We start from the raw sequence: 17,920 nt of genomic DNA on the forward strand, positions 1-17,920 counted from the left end.
AGCAGAATCTGTGTTCTCTTCATCATCATTCTCCTGGGCTGCTGAACATCCATGTCCATCCTCTATCCGAGTCCAAATCGTTCTTGGTGTCCCCAGGTCAAATATAACCTGTTTCTGTAGTTCACTATTGTCCAGTCTACATATATGACCTACATACCTAAGATGTAGGTAGCAAAAGTTAGGTATTGGGATGGGTATCGTTAGTGATCTTGAAACTGTAGTCTAGGTCCCCTTTGACTTGTAATTTTGGGTAATTATTCTTTCTTCTGTCACTCCGACTAGAAGCATTCTTCCATTCAAAACCACATTGTACAATCTTTCTCAGAAACCCGTGCAATATGACCTCAACCTTGCTGAGTTTGTACTCTGTGAGTTCCAAGGCTTGAATATCGTAGAGGAGACGAGATCGGACCCACGTAGTTAGAAACTTTACTCAAGTGGCCAGCCTTATGCGTTTGTTCATTAGAACATGTTTGAGTTAATTCCATTTCTGGAACCAATTCATTCTTGTGTAGGGGGAAGATGAGATGTTCTCAGAGTTCCTGATGGTAAATCCCAGGTACTTAAATCTCTGGATGTTTTTAATATTTTTCTCCTTTTCTCTCTTGGTCCATTAATCCCTTAATCCCCATTAAATACCATTATTTCAGTCTTATCATATAATAATAATAATAATAATAATAATAATAATAATAATAATAATAATAATTCATTCATTTTCTATAGCGCTTTTCAGTGACCCAAAGACGCTTACATAAAACACGAAGAGGGAGATGACAATCAGGGGGGACAAGCGGAAGACAGCACGACAGAGAACAGAAGCAAGGTGGATTGTGATAGTAGATAGGGATAAGGGTGGTTATGGGTAGGGGAGGTCATAGGCTTGGGAAAAGAGGTAGGATCTTAAACGGGACAGAGAGAGATCATATGATATTTGCATTCGGTACGGTTTAAAGGTGTTGTCGTAAACGGAGAGTAAGCTCTGCAGTTTCTCTGCTGAGCTGGCAAATATAACCGGATCATCGGCAATGATCCTGATGATAATTTAAGTAGTAAATGTTTGCAATGTAAGGCAAATCTTTTCTTGAACTGAGTTAGCCTGCTACAGCAGCGGGGAAGGTATATTCATCAGAAGCATATGTCCTTTGTCTCCTCACCTTGCAAAGGGCCATAGGCTAGAAACACTAGCAAATAGGGTTCACTAGCTCACCATGGGTGTGCCTCTGTGGCCAATGAGGCCTGGAGCAGGTCCCAGGGTGCCCTTCTCCATGATGCAGGGGGAGTACATCCCCAGGGGAGACAGGTAAAGAGCCACCAGACCCCCCAGGTACAGGGCCAGGACCAGGACCCTTCTGACTGGAGCAGAGGTACGAGGACACACACACAACAGAGTCAAAGTAGAACATCAAAATTATATCTTGTTGTAGGACCTTTCCTGACAGCAAAGTATTTGAGTTGACGGCGCATGAGCAGGGGGAAAACCGACTGGGAGCATTAACCAAATATCTTCAGAGAGACAATAGGTGAACATTGTTTTGTATAGGGAAACGGGAAGGAGGGTTGTGGCTTGGCCATTGTGGGGTTATGAATTGGACAAAGGAATCTACCTCTAAGGAAGTGTGGAGATTTTTATGGCCTCAGTATCCGATTTTGTGGCTACAGTGGCAATGCAGATGCTGACTTACTTAACTCCTTGTATTGGAGAGAGGAAGCGGGCTATCTCTAAGCGCAAGGATCATTTATAAAGTGGCCTCTTGAATTTACTAGTAGCAAAGGAAACATTCAATTCATCCAACATACAACACTAATTATTTGTGTTTAATTCACCCAACAGCATGCATTATGGATACAGCATGATGTTGCAGCAGAGAAACAATTGCCTCACCTCTGCTGTTCATGCAAAAGAAATGCAAAGCGACTGGCCAGCCCAGGGCCGTGGCCAACAGAACGCCCCCCACGTGCAAATAGGGTGCAGTCACCTGTTCGGGGTGGGGACGTATATCCAGAGTTCAGGAAAGAAACAGAGCAGGAGTTCAGGTGTATTTACAACTTCACAGAGGACCATCAGTTAGGAATCATCACTTTATGTTAAAAATGGATTGATTGATGGATTGATTGATTAACTTGCTGCACTTGACTGCAATAATGCAGAAAATCCACAGAACAGTCAAGTCTTTATCTCCTTGTGGAATTGAAAAGGCTAGTTTAGAGTAACCTGTGGAAGATGCTCTGGTCTGGATGCCTAGGCATGAGCAAGCTGACTCCAGTGAACAGTCCAGCGTGTGTGTGTGTGTGTGTGTGTGTGTGTGTGTGTGTGTGTGTGTGTGTGTGTGTGTGTGTGTGTGTGTGTGTGTGTGTGTGTGTGTGTGTGTGTGTGTGTGTGTGTGTGCGTGCGTGGGTTAGGAGGGTCTTTAGAGGTAAGGCGATATCAAGGTTTATGTGTCACCTGGAAAGAGAGCACAAGTGTCTCCCACTCATCGCCCCACAGGCCGGTCAACACGGCGATAGCACCCACAGAGAACACTAGGCTCACCCCAATTCCAATCTGCAGGGAAAAAGCCAACAGTAAACATGAGATTAGAATTGACAGACAGATTGCCTAAAAGCTAGAATATTCCCAGCACATGTCTGATCGTAATGTCACTATTTTATTTTATTTCTAATCCAATATTTTATTTTGGAAAGGTAGGTAGGTAAGATTTCAGTGTGTCCTTTGTGAGAAATGCCTTAACATCCAGTGAGTGAGTGAAATAAACTGTTAAATATCTGTTCTGGTTGACTGCGTGCCTGCTGGCATTGTTTTCCTGATTTGTTCAGGGAACAATTTGTATCGTAAATCTTGCTCTGTTCTGCTCTCCTTCTCTTGACAACTCTTCAATCTCGCGAGGAACATGGGGGAACATCCGCGTACGAGTTGAAATTAATGTGTTCTGAGCATTCGTGAAAGTCCTCAAGGTTATACAAAAACCAACACATTGGGTTCCATAGGATTAAACGCTTTTTGTATAATTTGGGTTGTACTTAGTTTTATTTTGCTATGATTTCATGATAAGCCATGACTGGGAGGAGGGGTCCCTCCCTACTGTGGGGTTCCTCTCATGGGTCACACAGTAGAACCACATGCTCACTCCCCATACGGTTCTCGGGAGTAAAAACACAGGGAGACCTTGAATGAGAATGAGAGTTTGTCTCCTCCAAAGACAATGCTAGGATTTGGCAGCAGTTACCTTGTGACTCCAGTGTAAGTAGAGTTTCTGGCCCTCAGATAGCAAACACACAGCAAGCAGCTGTGAGGATATGATGAAACGTACACACAAACACACCCACAAAGAACAAGACAGAGTCAATAACACAGCGATAGCTTGATGGAGCTGCTTTTTTTCTCTCAAACTAGATCAAATGAATTATTGTATTCAATTAAATTCAATTGTATTTGTATAGCCCTTTATCACAGGTACAGTCTCAAAGGGCTTAACAGGCCAAAAGGTTATGACACCTCCTGACTTTAGGCCCCAAGAGGGCAAGGAAAAACTCCCTTAATAAGCAAGGAAGAAATCTTGAGAAGGAACGTAGAGTGGGGAATCCCACCTTCCAGGGATGGTCAGGAGTGCAATGGGTTCCATGATTGACATACATACATACATACATACATATATACAGGTAAAACATTTTAAATCACTGATGGGGGGCTGGCCGGATAACCAAAAGGAGAGTCCAGGCCTCCAGTCGCAGTCCCCGCAATACACTAGAACGTATCCAGGGCGAATCCAAAATGAATGGATGAACAATTTTAAACAATGGAACATTTCATCTATTTGTTCTTGGCATTGAGCGACGTTCCCAGATCACATGCTTACCACAACTTCTCACATGACCTGATGTGACCTCTTTTTTACACGATACAGGGAATGACCCTACTTTTATTTTGAAATGTATTTTGTTAACTACTAATGCAGCAAAGATCTTTTAAAGTAATTAAATACAATAACAGATCTTGTCCTTTTTTCCGACTTATACCATAAGCACAGCCATGTACGTGAAGAAGGACGCGGCGACGACCAGCAGCACCACGGACCACGGGACCCAGAAGCCCAGGTTCACAAAGTTAAACCTACACACACAAGCAAATAAACACAGATACACAACCTCAGCATTAATTACAGAGGGAGACGAGGAGGAGGAGCTACCTTATATAGAGGGAGACAGGGACAGACTTGAAGCAGATCACTTTACAGAGATGAATACAAATGAGATCCGTGCTCCTCCATACGTGTGTGTGTGTGTGTGTGTGTGTGTGTAAATGCATCACACATCTTTTAGTATTTCATAACGCATTAACTGAACGTTGATTTTGCGTGAAAAAGAACAGTACAGTAGCCTACTGTACATTATTCTAAATATTTAGGTAACTCATTGTTCTGCAAAAGTGCCAAAAAATGTGTAATGAACCATTAAATATATGGTCATTGGTGGCCAGCTCCGGGGCCGCTATTTGCTTATCATCCTACTTTGAGTGTCATTTGACATTTGACAGTGACATTTTAAAGCACCTCCTTTCAACAATCTTTTTTTTAACGAAGAAGACTTTTAGAGTTACTGTCACGCCGTTTGCTGTAAAAAAGCCTACTCCTAAAATGCCCAAATGATTAGTTTGTATCCATATTATTGTTTGCCGAAAGTGTCTTGGCAGTGGATCAACAGGGCCTATTGTTCATGAGAAGGGTGTCCCGGATGCTTTTGGTTGTTTTAGGTATTTAACCTTAACCCACCAGTCAAAATCATTGTAGTCGTTCTGTGCTTGGCTCCAAAAGTACAGAACCACCAGGGTCAAGCAGAAGGCTGTGAGAAGTAGAGCAAAGCTGGCCCCTTCCAACTGCACACACAAACAAGAAGAAAATAACGTTTGTCTTCTATCATCAAATTCCGTTTACATAGGTTAAGTTACTTAAGTTACAATGGTTGAACCCACGGTATAGCTTGGAATTCGCCGAAATAGTACGCGACCCTTGCACATCCATCCTATAAAGTATTGTACCGGATTTTTTGTAAAACAGGACAGATAACGACATTAAGAAGGACTTTGTGCGGGTTGTTGCTGTAACCGTGCATAGCCTACCTTGTTGCAACAACAATCCCCTTGCTGCATACGAGTCCCCCGGTACCGCTTCCACTGACAGCCATAAACACCTGCCAGGCACCGGACTAGTCTGTTGGGCATCATCCCGGACACGGTGGTCGAAGAGCGGGACATGAGCCACTTATGCTTCGTCCTCTGGTCATAAACGCTTTATTACATTTACTCTAACCAGCAGTTACTTCGCAGGTGTACTGTCGTGGATTGAGAGCAGGAAAACAAGGAATATAGGCTAGACGATGCTTACTTCGCCTCGTTCCCAGGCGTTCTCGTCCCACGACAAAACGCACCCGAACGGGATGCTCCAAATGGGCGTTTTGACTAGCGAGAGGGCGGGACTTTCAGTTGCATGGGTTTAGAGGCGAGAGAGAGCCAGGGAGGGATATCCGTTACAGGTTACGGATATTGCTGTCACATTCTTTGTCAAAACGTCATATTAATTATCCTTATCAATGCTGTAGTTATCTGTCCATTTGTTATTCCCCTTGCTCCTGGGACTGTTGACTGGAGTACTAAGCGCATAGGAAGTATTCGACCGGAAATTGCGTTGGGGTAAACCAGGATAACGCTACAATTCAGCATCCTCAGCCTAGGCGATACGCGAACAGCCACCACGTCACGTCAACTTCCCCAACTCTTTATTTCACGAAGATAGAAAGTGTTTGTATTTTTTATTTAGCCATATTCAGAGCAATTTAGAGAGATTGATTACAATAATCTATAGAACATTGTTTGAGGAAAACAAATACCCACAGGCCTACTAAATAAAATTGATTCCGATGTAAAATGTAATGAATGGGCCATTGTTGATCAAAAACAATTGACTTAGTCAAACTGAAATGAGATGAGGCACCAATAAGGACATTGGATAAACCATACTACACAACAAAACAAATATTCATATTTACATTACTTTCAGTAATGAGATTTGACACTGACATTGACCCTGAATAATATTGACTGGGTTCAGTGACCGAAATGTTAGGCAACTATAGTAACAGGCCCAAAATTAACAAAATACATATCCACCCCGGATGTGCTGCTATGTTTAAATATGTAAGAGGCAGGTAATACTTTTATTGTATTATTATAATTCTTAATATGCATCTTATTTAGGCTACGATGATAACAAGCAGCAGAACACTAATATATTACCACTTTGAACCCTGTTCAGTAATCAATCATTCAATAAAATTTGCACCAACTTTCAAGATTTTTTTCAATTATTATAGATTTATCACCAAGTCTATGGGATTGACATTATACATTATACATTATACATGTAATCGGTGGAACGGGCGTGGCACATGACGCTACCAGTCGGCGGTCGCTGTTGGTTGCAAGGTGCTGCCACTCGTCCAATGAACCTCTAGAGGGCAGCATTAGTTAAACGCAGTCATGAGGCTAAAGTCATTAGAAGAAGGAAGGAGCTGGTTTGGATTGCTGGCAAGAGGAATATAAGGAAAAAGAAGAGGGTGGTGGAGCTATCCGTGTTTACAAAATTATGGAGCCAAAATGGTTAAATGCCATTTTGAATGGCATTCTAGTTAGTGGACTTACATTGTGTGCAGTGTTCGGTAAGTAGTGCCTGCAATCGAGTCTATAATCCAAGTAATGTTTCATGAGGTATCATGTCGGATCTTCGGTGAGCCAGGCAACGTACACGTTATCTTGCTTTTTTTTCCAATGGTCAACGGCTTGATAAACTCAGTAGCAAACGGGCAGCGTTGTCGATAAGGCAGAACAACACGCTATTTTACGCATTTAACCGAGTGAACGCCCATTCTCTGCGATTATCCCTAAAAGATGTAACATTAGGACGCCGTCTGTGACTCCAGATTTTCAGATAGCTGAAGGCTAACGCTAGCTCTGGTAACGTAGCTAGCCATCAGCAACCAAAACAAAGGCTGGGTGATAACCCCCCGCCAGCACACAGCAGAGGTACACATCGTTCATCCATTCACCCTCCTCTGGCCAAGGAAATGTGTCAACACTCATAAAAACATTGACCACGTTATTATTTAATAACGATGGTGGACAAGCCCTTAAATAATAATCATTGTGTAACACAGCAATCCTGCTTCCAAGTCGAGTCACTTGGAGCAGGTCATACAGTGGGGCAAAAAAGTATTTAGTCAGCCACCAATTGTGCAAGTTCTCCCACTTAAAAAGACGAGAGAGGCCTGTAATTTTCATCATAGGTAAACCTCAGCTATGAGAGACAAAATGAAAAAAAAATCCAGAAAATCACATTGTCTGATTTTTTAAGAATTTATTTGCAAATTATGGTGGAAAATAAGTATTTGGTCACCTACAAACCAGCAAGATTTCTGGCTGTCACAGACCTGTAACTTCTTCTTTAAAAGGCTCCTCTGTCCTCCACTCGTTACCTGTCTTAATGGGACCTGTTTGAACTCCTTATCAGTATAAAAGACACCTGTCCACAACCTCAAACAGTCACACTCCAAACTCCACTATGGCCAAGACCAAAGAGCTGTCAAAGGACACCAGAAACACAATTGTAGACCTGCACCAGGCTGGGAAGTCTGAATCTGCAATAGGTAAGCAGCTTGGTGTGAAGAAATCAACTGTGGGAGCAATTATTAGGAAATGGAATACATACAAGACCACTGATAATCTCCCTCGATCTGGGGCTCCACGCAAGATCTCACCCTGTGGGGTCCAAATGATCACAAGAACGGTGAACAAAAATCCCAGAACCACACGGGGGGACCTAGTGAATGACCTCCAGAGAGCTGGGACCAAAGTTACAAAGGCTACCATCACTAACACACTACGCCGCCAGGGACTCAAATCCTGCAGTGCCAGACGTGTCTCCCTGCTAAAGCCAGTGCATGTCCGGGCCCGTTTGAAGTTTGCTAGAGAGCATTTGGATGATCCAGAACAGGATTGGGAGAATGTCATATGGTCAGATGAAACCAAAATAGAACTTTTTGGTAAAAACTCAACTCGTCGTGTTTGGAGGAGAAAGAATGCTGAGTTGCATCCAAAGAACACCATACCTACAGTGAAGCATGGGGGTGGAAACATCATGCTTTGGGGCTGTTTTTCTGCCAAGGGACCAGGACGTCTAATCCGTGTGACGGAAAGAATGAATGGGGCCATGTATCGTGAGATTTTGAGTGAAAACCTCCTTCCATCAACAAGGGCACTGAAGGTGAAACGTGGCTGGGTCTTTCAGCATGACAATGACCCCAAACACACCGCCCGGGCAACGAAGGAGTGGCTTCGTAAGAAGCATTTCAAGGTCCTGGAGTGGCCTAGCCAGTCTCCAGATCTCAACCCCATAGAAAATCTTTGGAGGGAGTTGAAAGTCTGTGTTGCCCAGCGAAGGCCCAAAAACATCACTGCTCTAGAGGAGATCTGCATGGAGGAATGGGCCAAAATACCAGCAGCAGTGTGTGAAAACCTTGTAAAGACTTACAGAAAACGTTTGACCTCTGTCATTGCCAACAAAGGGCATGTAACAAAGTATTGAGATGACCTTTTGTTATTGACCAAATACTTATTTTCCCCCATAATTTGCAAATAAATTCTTTAAAAATCTGTGATTTTCTAGATTTTTTTTTTTCATTTTGTCTCTCAAAGCTGAGGTATACCTATGAGGAAAATTACAGGCCTCTCTCATCTGTTTAAGTGGGAGAACTTGCACAATTGGTGGCTGACTAAATACTTTTTTGCCCCACTGTATGTGGCGTGTATTTTTATGAAGCCAGCCACTAACGATAAGAGCAACAAGGGGAACTAGGGCTGTGTATTTTCTCCCAGTGCCATAACGAACAGGATGTGCACTGAATAGGACCTATCCTGTGCAACCATCTGCTGTCGTGGTCTTCCCTTCGCAGTGCTGCAAAATCAGTTGTTCGTATACAAAGTGACAAAGCCTTTCCTGACTTAAACACCTTACGATTTATACTTCAGATGAGCAGTCATATTCCACATACAAATATTTTAGCTATGGAAGGTTTGTTTCCGGGTTTGGTTGAGGGGAAGGTGTACTGTTGATCCATTCTTTGCTTTCCATTGTCATCAATGCTCTCTGATGGCTGCATGACGGGATATTTATTGGGACGTACACTTCATGGAGTTTGATCAAACAAAGCATTCACAGCTCTCCATTTACGCAACATTTTTCAGTCTCAATTATAGTGCATAATTTATTAATTTTGTTGTCTTTTTGTTATTTGCTGATTTAATTATTTATGGATACAAGTGTGTCTGTTATATTTGTTTGTGTGCAATGAAGTGATGCTCATCTTGGGCGTTTCCCTGCATTACTCCCTATGTCAACTGGGATAGGCTCCTCCCCTGATCACCCTGACCAAGGTTTAACCGGTTTGGATGAATGTGTGCTTTTTGATCTTCATCCTATTGCATCTGCTAATGCAATTGAATGATGCAGCACATATAATTAAATAAGCACCAGATAGTGTGGTGTAAATGGTCTGTTACCAAGAAGGATTAGAAGTGGCTAACTGTTACTCCTCAACATTTTAAGTGAGTAGCTAAACCAACGGCACTAAACCAGGAGGAACACTAAAACAGAGAATAACATTGCTTGTGCAAAGAGGAACACCTTTTTTAGCACAGTCAAGACTACATTACTTTTGTTGTTGCCACACAAGGATAATGCTACACAAGTTTGCACTTGCAGAAAATCCAACGGTCTTCACCGTCCAACTGTCAAATCAGAACAGAGGAAAGAGTAGGGAGGAGTTTGTGTGTGACTTCCTCTTGGAACTATCCCAGGTATTTTTTTGTTTTGCTCTGCAACTAAACAAAGCAACACATGACAAAGATGAGTCAATGAAGAAAAAACATAGGTTGTTATGTGCTTTACAACATGTGACAAAAGATTTAAAAGTCTGACTATAAATTAGTGAAAGCCCATTGACTAGGACAAATAGACACACCTTCTCCAGAGTGTTCTGTCTGTGAATAGCTTTATTTAATCAGAAACTGGTTCAGTGGTCAGTATATTAAGGAAGTTGTGGTCTAATGGTACCGTGAAACGTATGGTTCCATTAGACCAAAACTTTCTTGTGCAGTGGATTGCATTCCCATAACATTAACCTCTATGGTCATCTTTACTTACATGACTCCATATTTCAACATCCTTGATAGTATTTCTTCCCCCAGCTGTGATGTAAAGTGTTGCACAATTTAACACATGATTCACCCTCAATCATTTTCATAGATCCCACCCCCACTAACTATCTACAGCCTTTACAAGTTGTCTTTGTTGATTTGTTTCAATTCTGATCGGTCAACATCTTGGCCTGTGCCTTTTTCTTTTCTTCGGGGGTATTGAACAGCAGCCATTCTAGGTCTGCAATACAGACAACCCCAAAAAGGCCCAGCTGGACCAAAAAGTCCAGCTGTGAAAGGCAGGAATCCGGTTCCTATGTCCAAAAAGCCTAATAAAAAGCAGACATGACAAGAACAAATCCTCGACTAGCGTTGACGTAGGATATGACTATGTTTACATGACCATACAGCTAGATGTTTCCATGTGACACACGTCTTGTGAGGCTTGCCTTTACAAGACGTAAAAAATAAGAACCTTTTTATTATTCCCACCTTCACATAAACACAAACAATCCGATCCCGTGGTCATTGGCAGACATAATTCTTATTTAAGGCCGGGCTAAGGCTAGACCAAGAACAGCCCCTGAACGGACCTCAACCAGGCAACCTGCAGTTACCTTATATACTTTTTTTTTTTTTGTTCTTCTGTCGTTTTCTTCCCTTGTCGACCCAGGCACGCGGCCCACATTAGCCGTGGACATAAGCGTGCCCGACGAGGTGATCGTGGAGAACGGCACCACGGGCGTCCTGAAGTGTTTCTTCAAGTCCAATGAGGTGGTCAGCAGCGGAGCCACGGTGCATTGGCACATCCGGCAGCTGGGCTCTGACCAGACTTCTACAGTAAGCGGCACCCACTGGCCAATCTGCATAGAGTCAAAGGGGCAGTGAACCTAAAACCCTTTAGTATGCATCACATTATCTTCGACATGGTATGTCTGTGCCATTTTGTTACTGTTACTAACCTAAGACCGTTCATTTAGACAAAACAGGTGTAAAACCCTATGTTTTGGCCAGTTGCAGTATAACGCCACGGTGTGTGATGCAGTTAGTACACAACATGGCTCATCATAGCGCTCATCCACAGAGATTGTACTACTAGCCTAAAACAAATTCACAAAATTGGGCTGGGTCACGCCCTTTTGTTGTGGCACAGCTGTTAACCTAAACACAAATACAATACATACAGTAGGTCATCATAAAAATCGGCTTCTGTGCCTATACCTGGAATTGGTTCATAGTTAAAATTTGGTAAGTAAAATATGGACTCGCTTCATGGAATCGACTGTAAATCCCGGTGCCCTCTTTCAAACCATGCAGATTACGTTCTTCAGCAACGGGAAGAATTACCCGGTGGCTGCCTTTAAAGACAGGCTAGAGTTCATTGGCGACCTCAACAAGAAGGACGCCTCCATACAGCTGCTAAACGCCAAGTTCAGTGACAACGGAACCTACTTCTGCGACGTCAAGAACCCCCCCGATGTGGCGGGCACGCCAGGCCGCACTGAGCTGAGGGTCGTCGCCAGAGGTGAACCTGAGAGCACCTGTTTTTTTGCTATGTGTATTTCAGTTTTTTGGGGTCCATGAAATGGTATCTTGTAATACGTCGGCATTCTAGAGATCATTTGGAAGTATTTGCTGGACACTATTTTCCCTCAATCTTTTTCAAGTCATTCTAATGTGTGTGTGTGTGTGTGTGTGTGTGTGTGTGTGTGTGTGTGTGTGTTTCTGTGTGTGTGCCTTGCGATTCATTTCCAGAATCCCTCCCGCCGGACAGCACCGCGGTCATCGTTGGGGCGGTTTGCGGCGCCGTCATCGGGATCGTCCTAATCGCCGTGGTTACCTACCTCATCATAAGGAGGCATCAATCGCGACACGATTACGAAGGGTAGGCCCCGCTTCCTCTGACATTACAGTGCACACACACACACACACACACACACACACACACACACACACACACACACACACACACACTTGCAAGTGTAATCCGATTTCTGAGAGGATGTTAGTTTGGTGGATGTGTGAGCCAAATGCCTTGGTGTCTCTGCTGTTTCCTACACACCTCATACCATCCGTCCTCCGGACGGAGGGTTTGCTCATGTGCCTCTGGACAAGAGGCCGAGGAGGCTATTCTCACTCTGTGGATTCCATTTAATCTTGGACCTCCTCAGTTAACCCACTCGGCTCCTGTACTTCAAGTCAACGATGGTCCTTTCTCTTTTAGTGCCTCTGTGTTTCTGGCTTGTCCTAACCAAATCCTCCCGTAACACAGTAGACAAACCGTTTAACCTGCCTGCATGAGAGTTTGGGTTAATGGAGTAATCTCTTCGGTGCTCTGTCAAGGTTTAAGTGATTTGGGTACTAATTAGATAAAAAGATACCTTTCAACGCTGAACCTCTCTACCCAAGTGTTTGCGCAGCGGGCCACGTTGCGCTCTCCTCCGCTTGCTGAAATGTTTAACAAGGTGGCGAAGTGTCGATTTAGAAACGGTGTAGAAAGGGGTTAACAACTAACTATACGCTTCACTGAGGGTTAGACCCTATCTCTATTAGCGGTTGTCTTGGTAACACACAGCGCTTTGACCAACAACACCCCCGCCCCCACTTTCCCACACCGTACACGCATACACCGTGCTGTCGCTTGTCTACCACTAAATTGTTTTTTCTTTTGTCATTTTCTACTCGTACAACTTGTCTGGTTTTCTTCTCTTCCAAACCCACTGTAACAGGTCAGTGTTTCCCTGCTTTGTTTAAATATATTTTGAAACCCCCTGCCGAAGCAAATGCTTCCATCCATGGCTCAAAATTCAGTGGGAAACACTGCACTTGTCACTACATTAGTCATTCTTGAACTAACCCCCAACGGTCATTTCCACGTGTCCTTTCATGACCTCACGGTTTCCCGCGTTTCTGAGGGTCCTTCAATTCCATGTGCACACGAGTCATGGTTCCTCATCGGCAAACTGCCAACGTATTAGGAAACAGCCACACGTGACCACGGCTGTTTGCCCTAATTAGAAAACAATGACCTCAACAGTATGTTAGTATACCTTTAGCTAATAATTCAAGCTAAGTGTTTGTGTGTGTGTGTGTGTGTGTGTGTGTGTGTGTGTGTGTGTGTGTGTGTGTGTGTGTGTGTGTGAGAGATTTTTTTGGGGAGTTTTCCTTTTAGACCATTCAGATCAAGACTAATGCTTAATGGGTTGTGCAACCACAAAGGAAGTGGGCTTCCCATACTGTATGACTCACAAGTTAGCAACCACAAGCTTGGTGTATTCCTCATGCATAATAGCGTGGAAATTACCAAAAAAAAATAGGATGACTTTGGAATGTAGTTTGGGGTATTTGACAGGCCATAGTAACTGTAAAGCACACAATCAGTTGTGTACTATTACACAACTGTCTATTAGTTACATGTTATTAGTTGTGTATCACAACCTTGAGTTACAACCTTAACTAAACTCGAGGTTGCTCAGTTTAATGCTTTTAAAAGTGGAGCACAGTTATTTTAAAGATATGATTCCAATTGATTACAGATGCGGTTATTTAAGATTATTTATTCATAATGCTGTAGGTGAATCCTTCCACTTCCATAACTGCTATGATACATTGTCAGAGCGTTGCAAAGTGCATTATTGTCTATCGTGGACACCAAGGCAAAGGCAATTTTTCTAAGTGTTACAAAGTGCCCCTGTGCCTGTTGGCTTCCGCTCCTCCCAGTATGTTTGTCTGCTCACTATGGGCTGTCACCCTTCGTCCATACATGCCTATCGCTCATTATTATTATTTTCTGTCTCCCATTTGTTTGTCCCTTTCTTGTTTTTCTTTGTCTTCCTGCCACTATGTACTCCCCAACTGCTGACGCCACCGTCGTCATTGTGCGACAACATAAAAAACAACATCCACTCACCACCACCCACAACAACAACCACCACCCACAATAATAAACACCACCACCCAAAACAACCACCACCACCCAAACAACAACAACCACCACCACTACCCAAACAACAACAACCACCACCCAAAACGACAACAACAACAACCACCACCACGCAAACAACAACAACCACCACTACCCAAACCACCACCACCACCCAAAACCCTAACCTAGATGCACGTCCGTGGAGAGCACGAGTTCTCCCACGCCGCGGCCCCGAAAGAAGGTGGAGTCCAGCCTGGCGGGCTCGGTGGGCGGCCAGCCCTCAGGCCCTGTGCAGGTAGGAGCCGAGAGCCCACCCGCGCCTCACAGGAGGCCAGAACCACAGCACCCCAGAGAGGGCCAGGCCCCGTTCTGACATCAAACCTCAGGGGAGCCCATCCTCTTATCGGTCTGCAGTAGGCTGTTGCAAATCTGATTGGGCCTGGTGACGGGCAGTCGATTTGAGCACATTAAGATGACCTCCGTCACCAGGCTCGGCTTTTGGTTGGTCCCCTGTGGTTTGACTTTGACTCGGCGGACTAAAAAGTGGGTTAGCACTCTGGGTAGCTCTCTCTCTCTCTCTCTCTCTCTCTCTCTCTCTCTCTCTCTCTCTCTCTCTCTCTCTCTCTCTCTCTCTCTCTCTCTCTCTCTCTCTCTCTCTCTCTCTCTCTCTCTCTCTCTCTCTCTCTCTCTCTCTCTCTCTCTCTCTCTCTCTCTCTCTCTCTCGCTGCAACTGCAAGGTGATACGCCACCACAAGGTGGCGACATTGTCCAGGAAGACATTCAACATCTAAGGAACGCTGATTGGGGCAGTGGGGTTGGGACGGTAGTGAACTACTGTCACGCATTTTGGGATTATAATAGGATTTGTATTTTAAGAATTTGGACATGCACAGGACAAAAAAAAAAGGACAAAACAATCAACAACATAAAATACGACGGTAACACTATCTAAATCTTGTGTACATTTCTTTGCGCTGATTCCATTCTGCTTGTCCAACTTCTGCCTTCCTTCTCTGTTGGCAGGGCCCGGTGATATATGCACAGTTGGATCACTCCAGCATCAAAAGCCCCAACTCATTCCACAAGCTGGAGCCCGTCGTCTACGCTGATATTCGGAAAAACTAGACAAATATAACAAAACACCAAATGGACCAAAAGACAATAGATTTAACGGATACTGTGGCTACAAAACATCACAACAACAGCAGGAGAGCAAGGAGTAGATGTCCCCCCCCCCCCCCCCTCATTGGATGTGGAGGGGGGGACGACTATATTCAATAATGCTAATGTATCGACGCAGTTTTATTTTAGAGGTTTAGGAGGGAGGTTAGGAGTGGGCTACTCCTCAACCGATACATGCCACTATGTGATTTTAATGTATTGTGTCTGTGTTTGATTGTGATGATGAAGCAATTGAAAAGCCTATAGAAACAACAACAAACACAATAGTGCAAATAGATAGCATGTCATCGGCTTTGGACAACATTTGCTTTAGCAATAACCAAATGTCTTGAAACGCAAGAGTTCTTATTACAAGCGACTTAATGAAACATTCCCTGGGAGGTCTCCGTCTACGACTGGATTAATGTTTTTCCGTTGGGAAGATGAAAATGTTAAGGCTATGGCTTAACCTAACCATCCAGGTACCGCCTTTTTCCTTCTCTTGACATCTGATTAGCTCTCGGCCCAAGGTGGGGCAACTGTGTCAGTCATAACATCCGATGAATGATATTTACATGCATGCAGCCGTGAGCAGCTCCAGGATTTGTTAAATTTATTTGGAAATCATACTCTTAATTGTCTGTCCATTTCTGTGATGAGAGCACTTAGCATCGATTTGAGGTACTTCAAGAGCAGCAGTAACTACACACCGGACACATAGACATAGCTTACCGTTGCTCCCCTCTAGTGGGGAAACCCATGCTCAGCGGATGTTGGCTACTTTGATGTAGAAAAAACTGGTGTTACACCAATATTGTGAATCACTTCTTTTAACATACTGAGGTCGGTACATAAACTCTTGTTTCACATCAAACTCTTGAATGTGGTCGAGTTTATAGTTATTCTTCAAGAAATGTGGTCATGCCTTATTACTAGTAATGAAGCTGCCATCATACACACTTTGGGATAATGTTGTTATGGGGAGAGACTTCAAGCCTGTGGGCGCAGTTTAATCATTGATGTCAAATTGAAGAGTGTTCATTACCAGAAATCTACTGCTTATGCATGCTTAAATAGGAAAAATATTCAGATAGGTTTTACTAACACTTGAATCTTTTTGTTTGTTGTTTTCAAACAAGCCAAATAATTGTCTACTTATTTGAAAACCCTTCTAGAGACTGTCTGCATGAATAACTAGGTTATTACTACACCATAACTAAATGGGGGAAAAAATCGTGTTCTTAATCTTTTTTTCGGGCCAAATTCAGTTTTTACTCCTGTACTTACATTTTTGTCTGCTCAAGCTTTAAATTGCATTCCACACTGTTCATTGACTCTGTTGTTCGAGCTGATAAGGAAGCCTTATGTGTGTCTGTGTGTGGTTATTTCTCAAACGTGTTTCACTCTCTGCACGGTTTGGCCTATACACTCCCAAATGGCAGCCCTTTTGCATTGGTTTGTCATTCCGAAATGCGATGAATTTATTTTTTGTAGATATTTCTTGCAAATATAAGAGAGTGCTTTTTACTGTAAATCATTCCAGCACCTCCAGTGGCCACAGAGGTCTTGCTCTGCTATGGAGGAGCAGTGATAGATTTGCACGGTCTTCTCCTTTAGAGGGTAACCGTGCGCTAAACTCAGATTCAAGGAACGCTGCAAATACAGGCTATGGAATTGCCATTTCTGATTGGGTCGCACATCAAGGTGAGCCAATCAGAAACTGCGTTTGTAACATTTCGACTCCTAGAAATAGAAATGTCTGCCAATACTGCTTATAATGTGTGTGTGTGTATATATATATACCGTTTCTGGATGCATCAAGGTTTAATAGACAGGTAGATATGAATTCAACTCTTTGTAGGGATTGTAAGTCTTGTGTAAGGCCTTTTTTGTCCATTGCATTGCCCTGTTACATACTTGTGCTGGAATCGTTCATTTTTTTGTTTTAGCTGTTATTTAACTGTTCACTAGGAACAAAGGAAGACCATGTTAATAACTGCCACAATACGCTGATGTCCCTTGGATCTCTGGGACGTGTTGCAGTAAATAAGTCAGATGTACAAAGAACTGCCGCTCGTTTTTGCTGAAATACAACGCATGCTGTTAGTTTGTCAACTTTAAACAAAAAGCAGGTTGTTGGTAAAATGTTCTTTTGGATGGCCTGTTTGTGACTTCTGTTTTATGTTCTCTTGTAAAATCTGCACTGGCTTGCCTCTCAATGAACACAATGGAACTGGCGTTTATCTCCTTTTATCTGAATGACACTTGTATTCTGTTTTAATTTCTTAAAACAAACTGGAATATTGTACATGTAGTGCCTTTTAACATTTCATTTGCTGACTCAAGCATCTGCTCCAAATAGAAAAGATATGATGCAACTATTTTCCCCTTACTGTATATTATTTTTCTATACACATAATATTGCTTCTGTAGCCTCTGTTACACATTTTATATAAAACCTATTCCTGGCCAAATTCCTACCCTTGTATTTAACTGAAGTATTATTTTGAGAAAATGTGTGTGGTTACATCTATAGTGTAGTAGTGGCTAACACGTTATACTCCCTACTAGGTACCAGGATTGATTCCCAA

The 17,920-nt window shown here is 43.1% G+C and overlaps 2 protein-coding genes across 2 annotated transcripts in view; one reads left to right on the forward strand and one right to left on the reverse strand.

Annotated features, from left to right (window-relative positions):
* Positions 1–5,251, reverse strand: part of gdpd4b (glycerophosphodiester phosphodiesterase domain containing 4b) — a gene marked incomplete at its 5' end in the record, with an annotated part of 10,218 nt that extends 4,967 nt beyond the window's left edge. The window contains 7 exons of the mRNA XM_079738886.1: positions 1,211–1,356; positions 1,886–1,979; positions 2,447–2,545; positions 3,228–3,287; positions 4,018–4,111; positions 4,770–4,873; positions 5,117–5,251. Coding sequence (XP_079595012.1) covers positions 1,211–1,356; positions 1,886–1,979; positions 2,447–2,545; positions 3,228–3,287; positions 4,018–4,111; positions 4,770–4,873; positions 5,117–5,251 — 732 coding nt within the window. The remainder of the gene's footprint in view (positions 1–1,210; positions 1,357–1,885; positions 1,980–2,446; positions 2,546–3,227; positions 3,288–4,017; positions 4,112–4,769; positions 4,874–5,116) is intronic.
* A 1,308-nt stretch (positions 5,252–6,559) lies between these two features.
* On the forward strand, positions 6,560–17,566 carry mpzl1l (myelin protein zero-like 1 like). Its single transcript, XM_079738547.1, has 6 exons — positions 6,560–6,711; positions 10,917–11,083; positions 11,561–11,768; positions 11,999–12,128; positions 14,358–14,463; positions 15,192–17,566. The coding sequence occupies exons 1-6, from the start codon at positions 6,639–6,641 to the stop codon at positions 15,291–15,293; spliced, it is 786 nt and encodes a 261-aa protein (XP_079594673.1). The 5' UTR covers positions 6,560–6,638; the 3' UTR covers positions 15,294–17,566.
* Positions 17,567–17,920: the final 354 nt, after the last annotated feature.

This window comes from Pollachius pollachius, assembly GCF_949987615.1.
Source record: "Pollachius pollachius genome assembly, chromosome: 6".
In the NCBI taxonomy this organism is placed as follows: domain Eukaryota; kingdom Metazoa; phylum Chordata; class Actinopteri; order Gadiformes; family Gadidae; genus Pollachius; species Pollachius pollachius.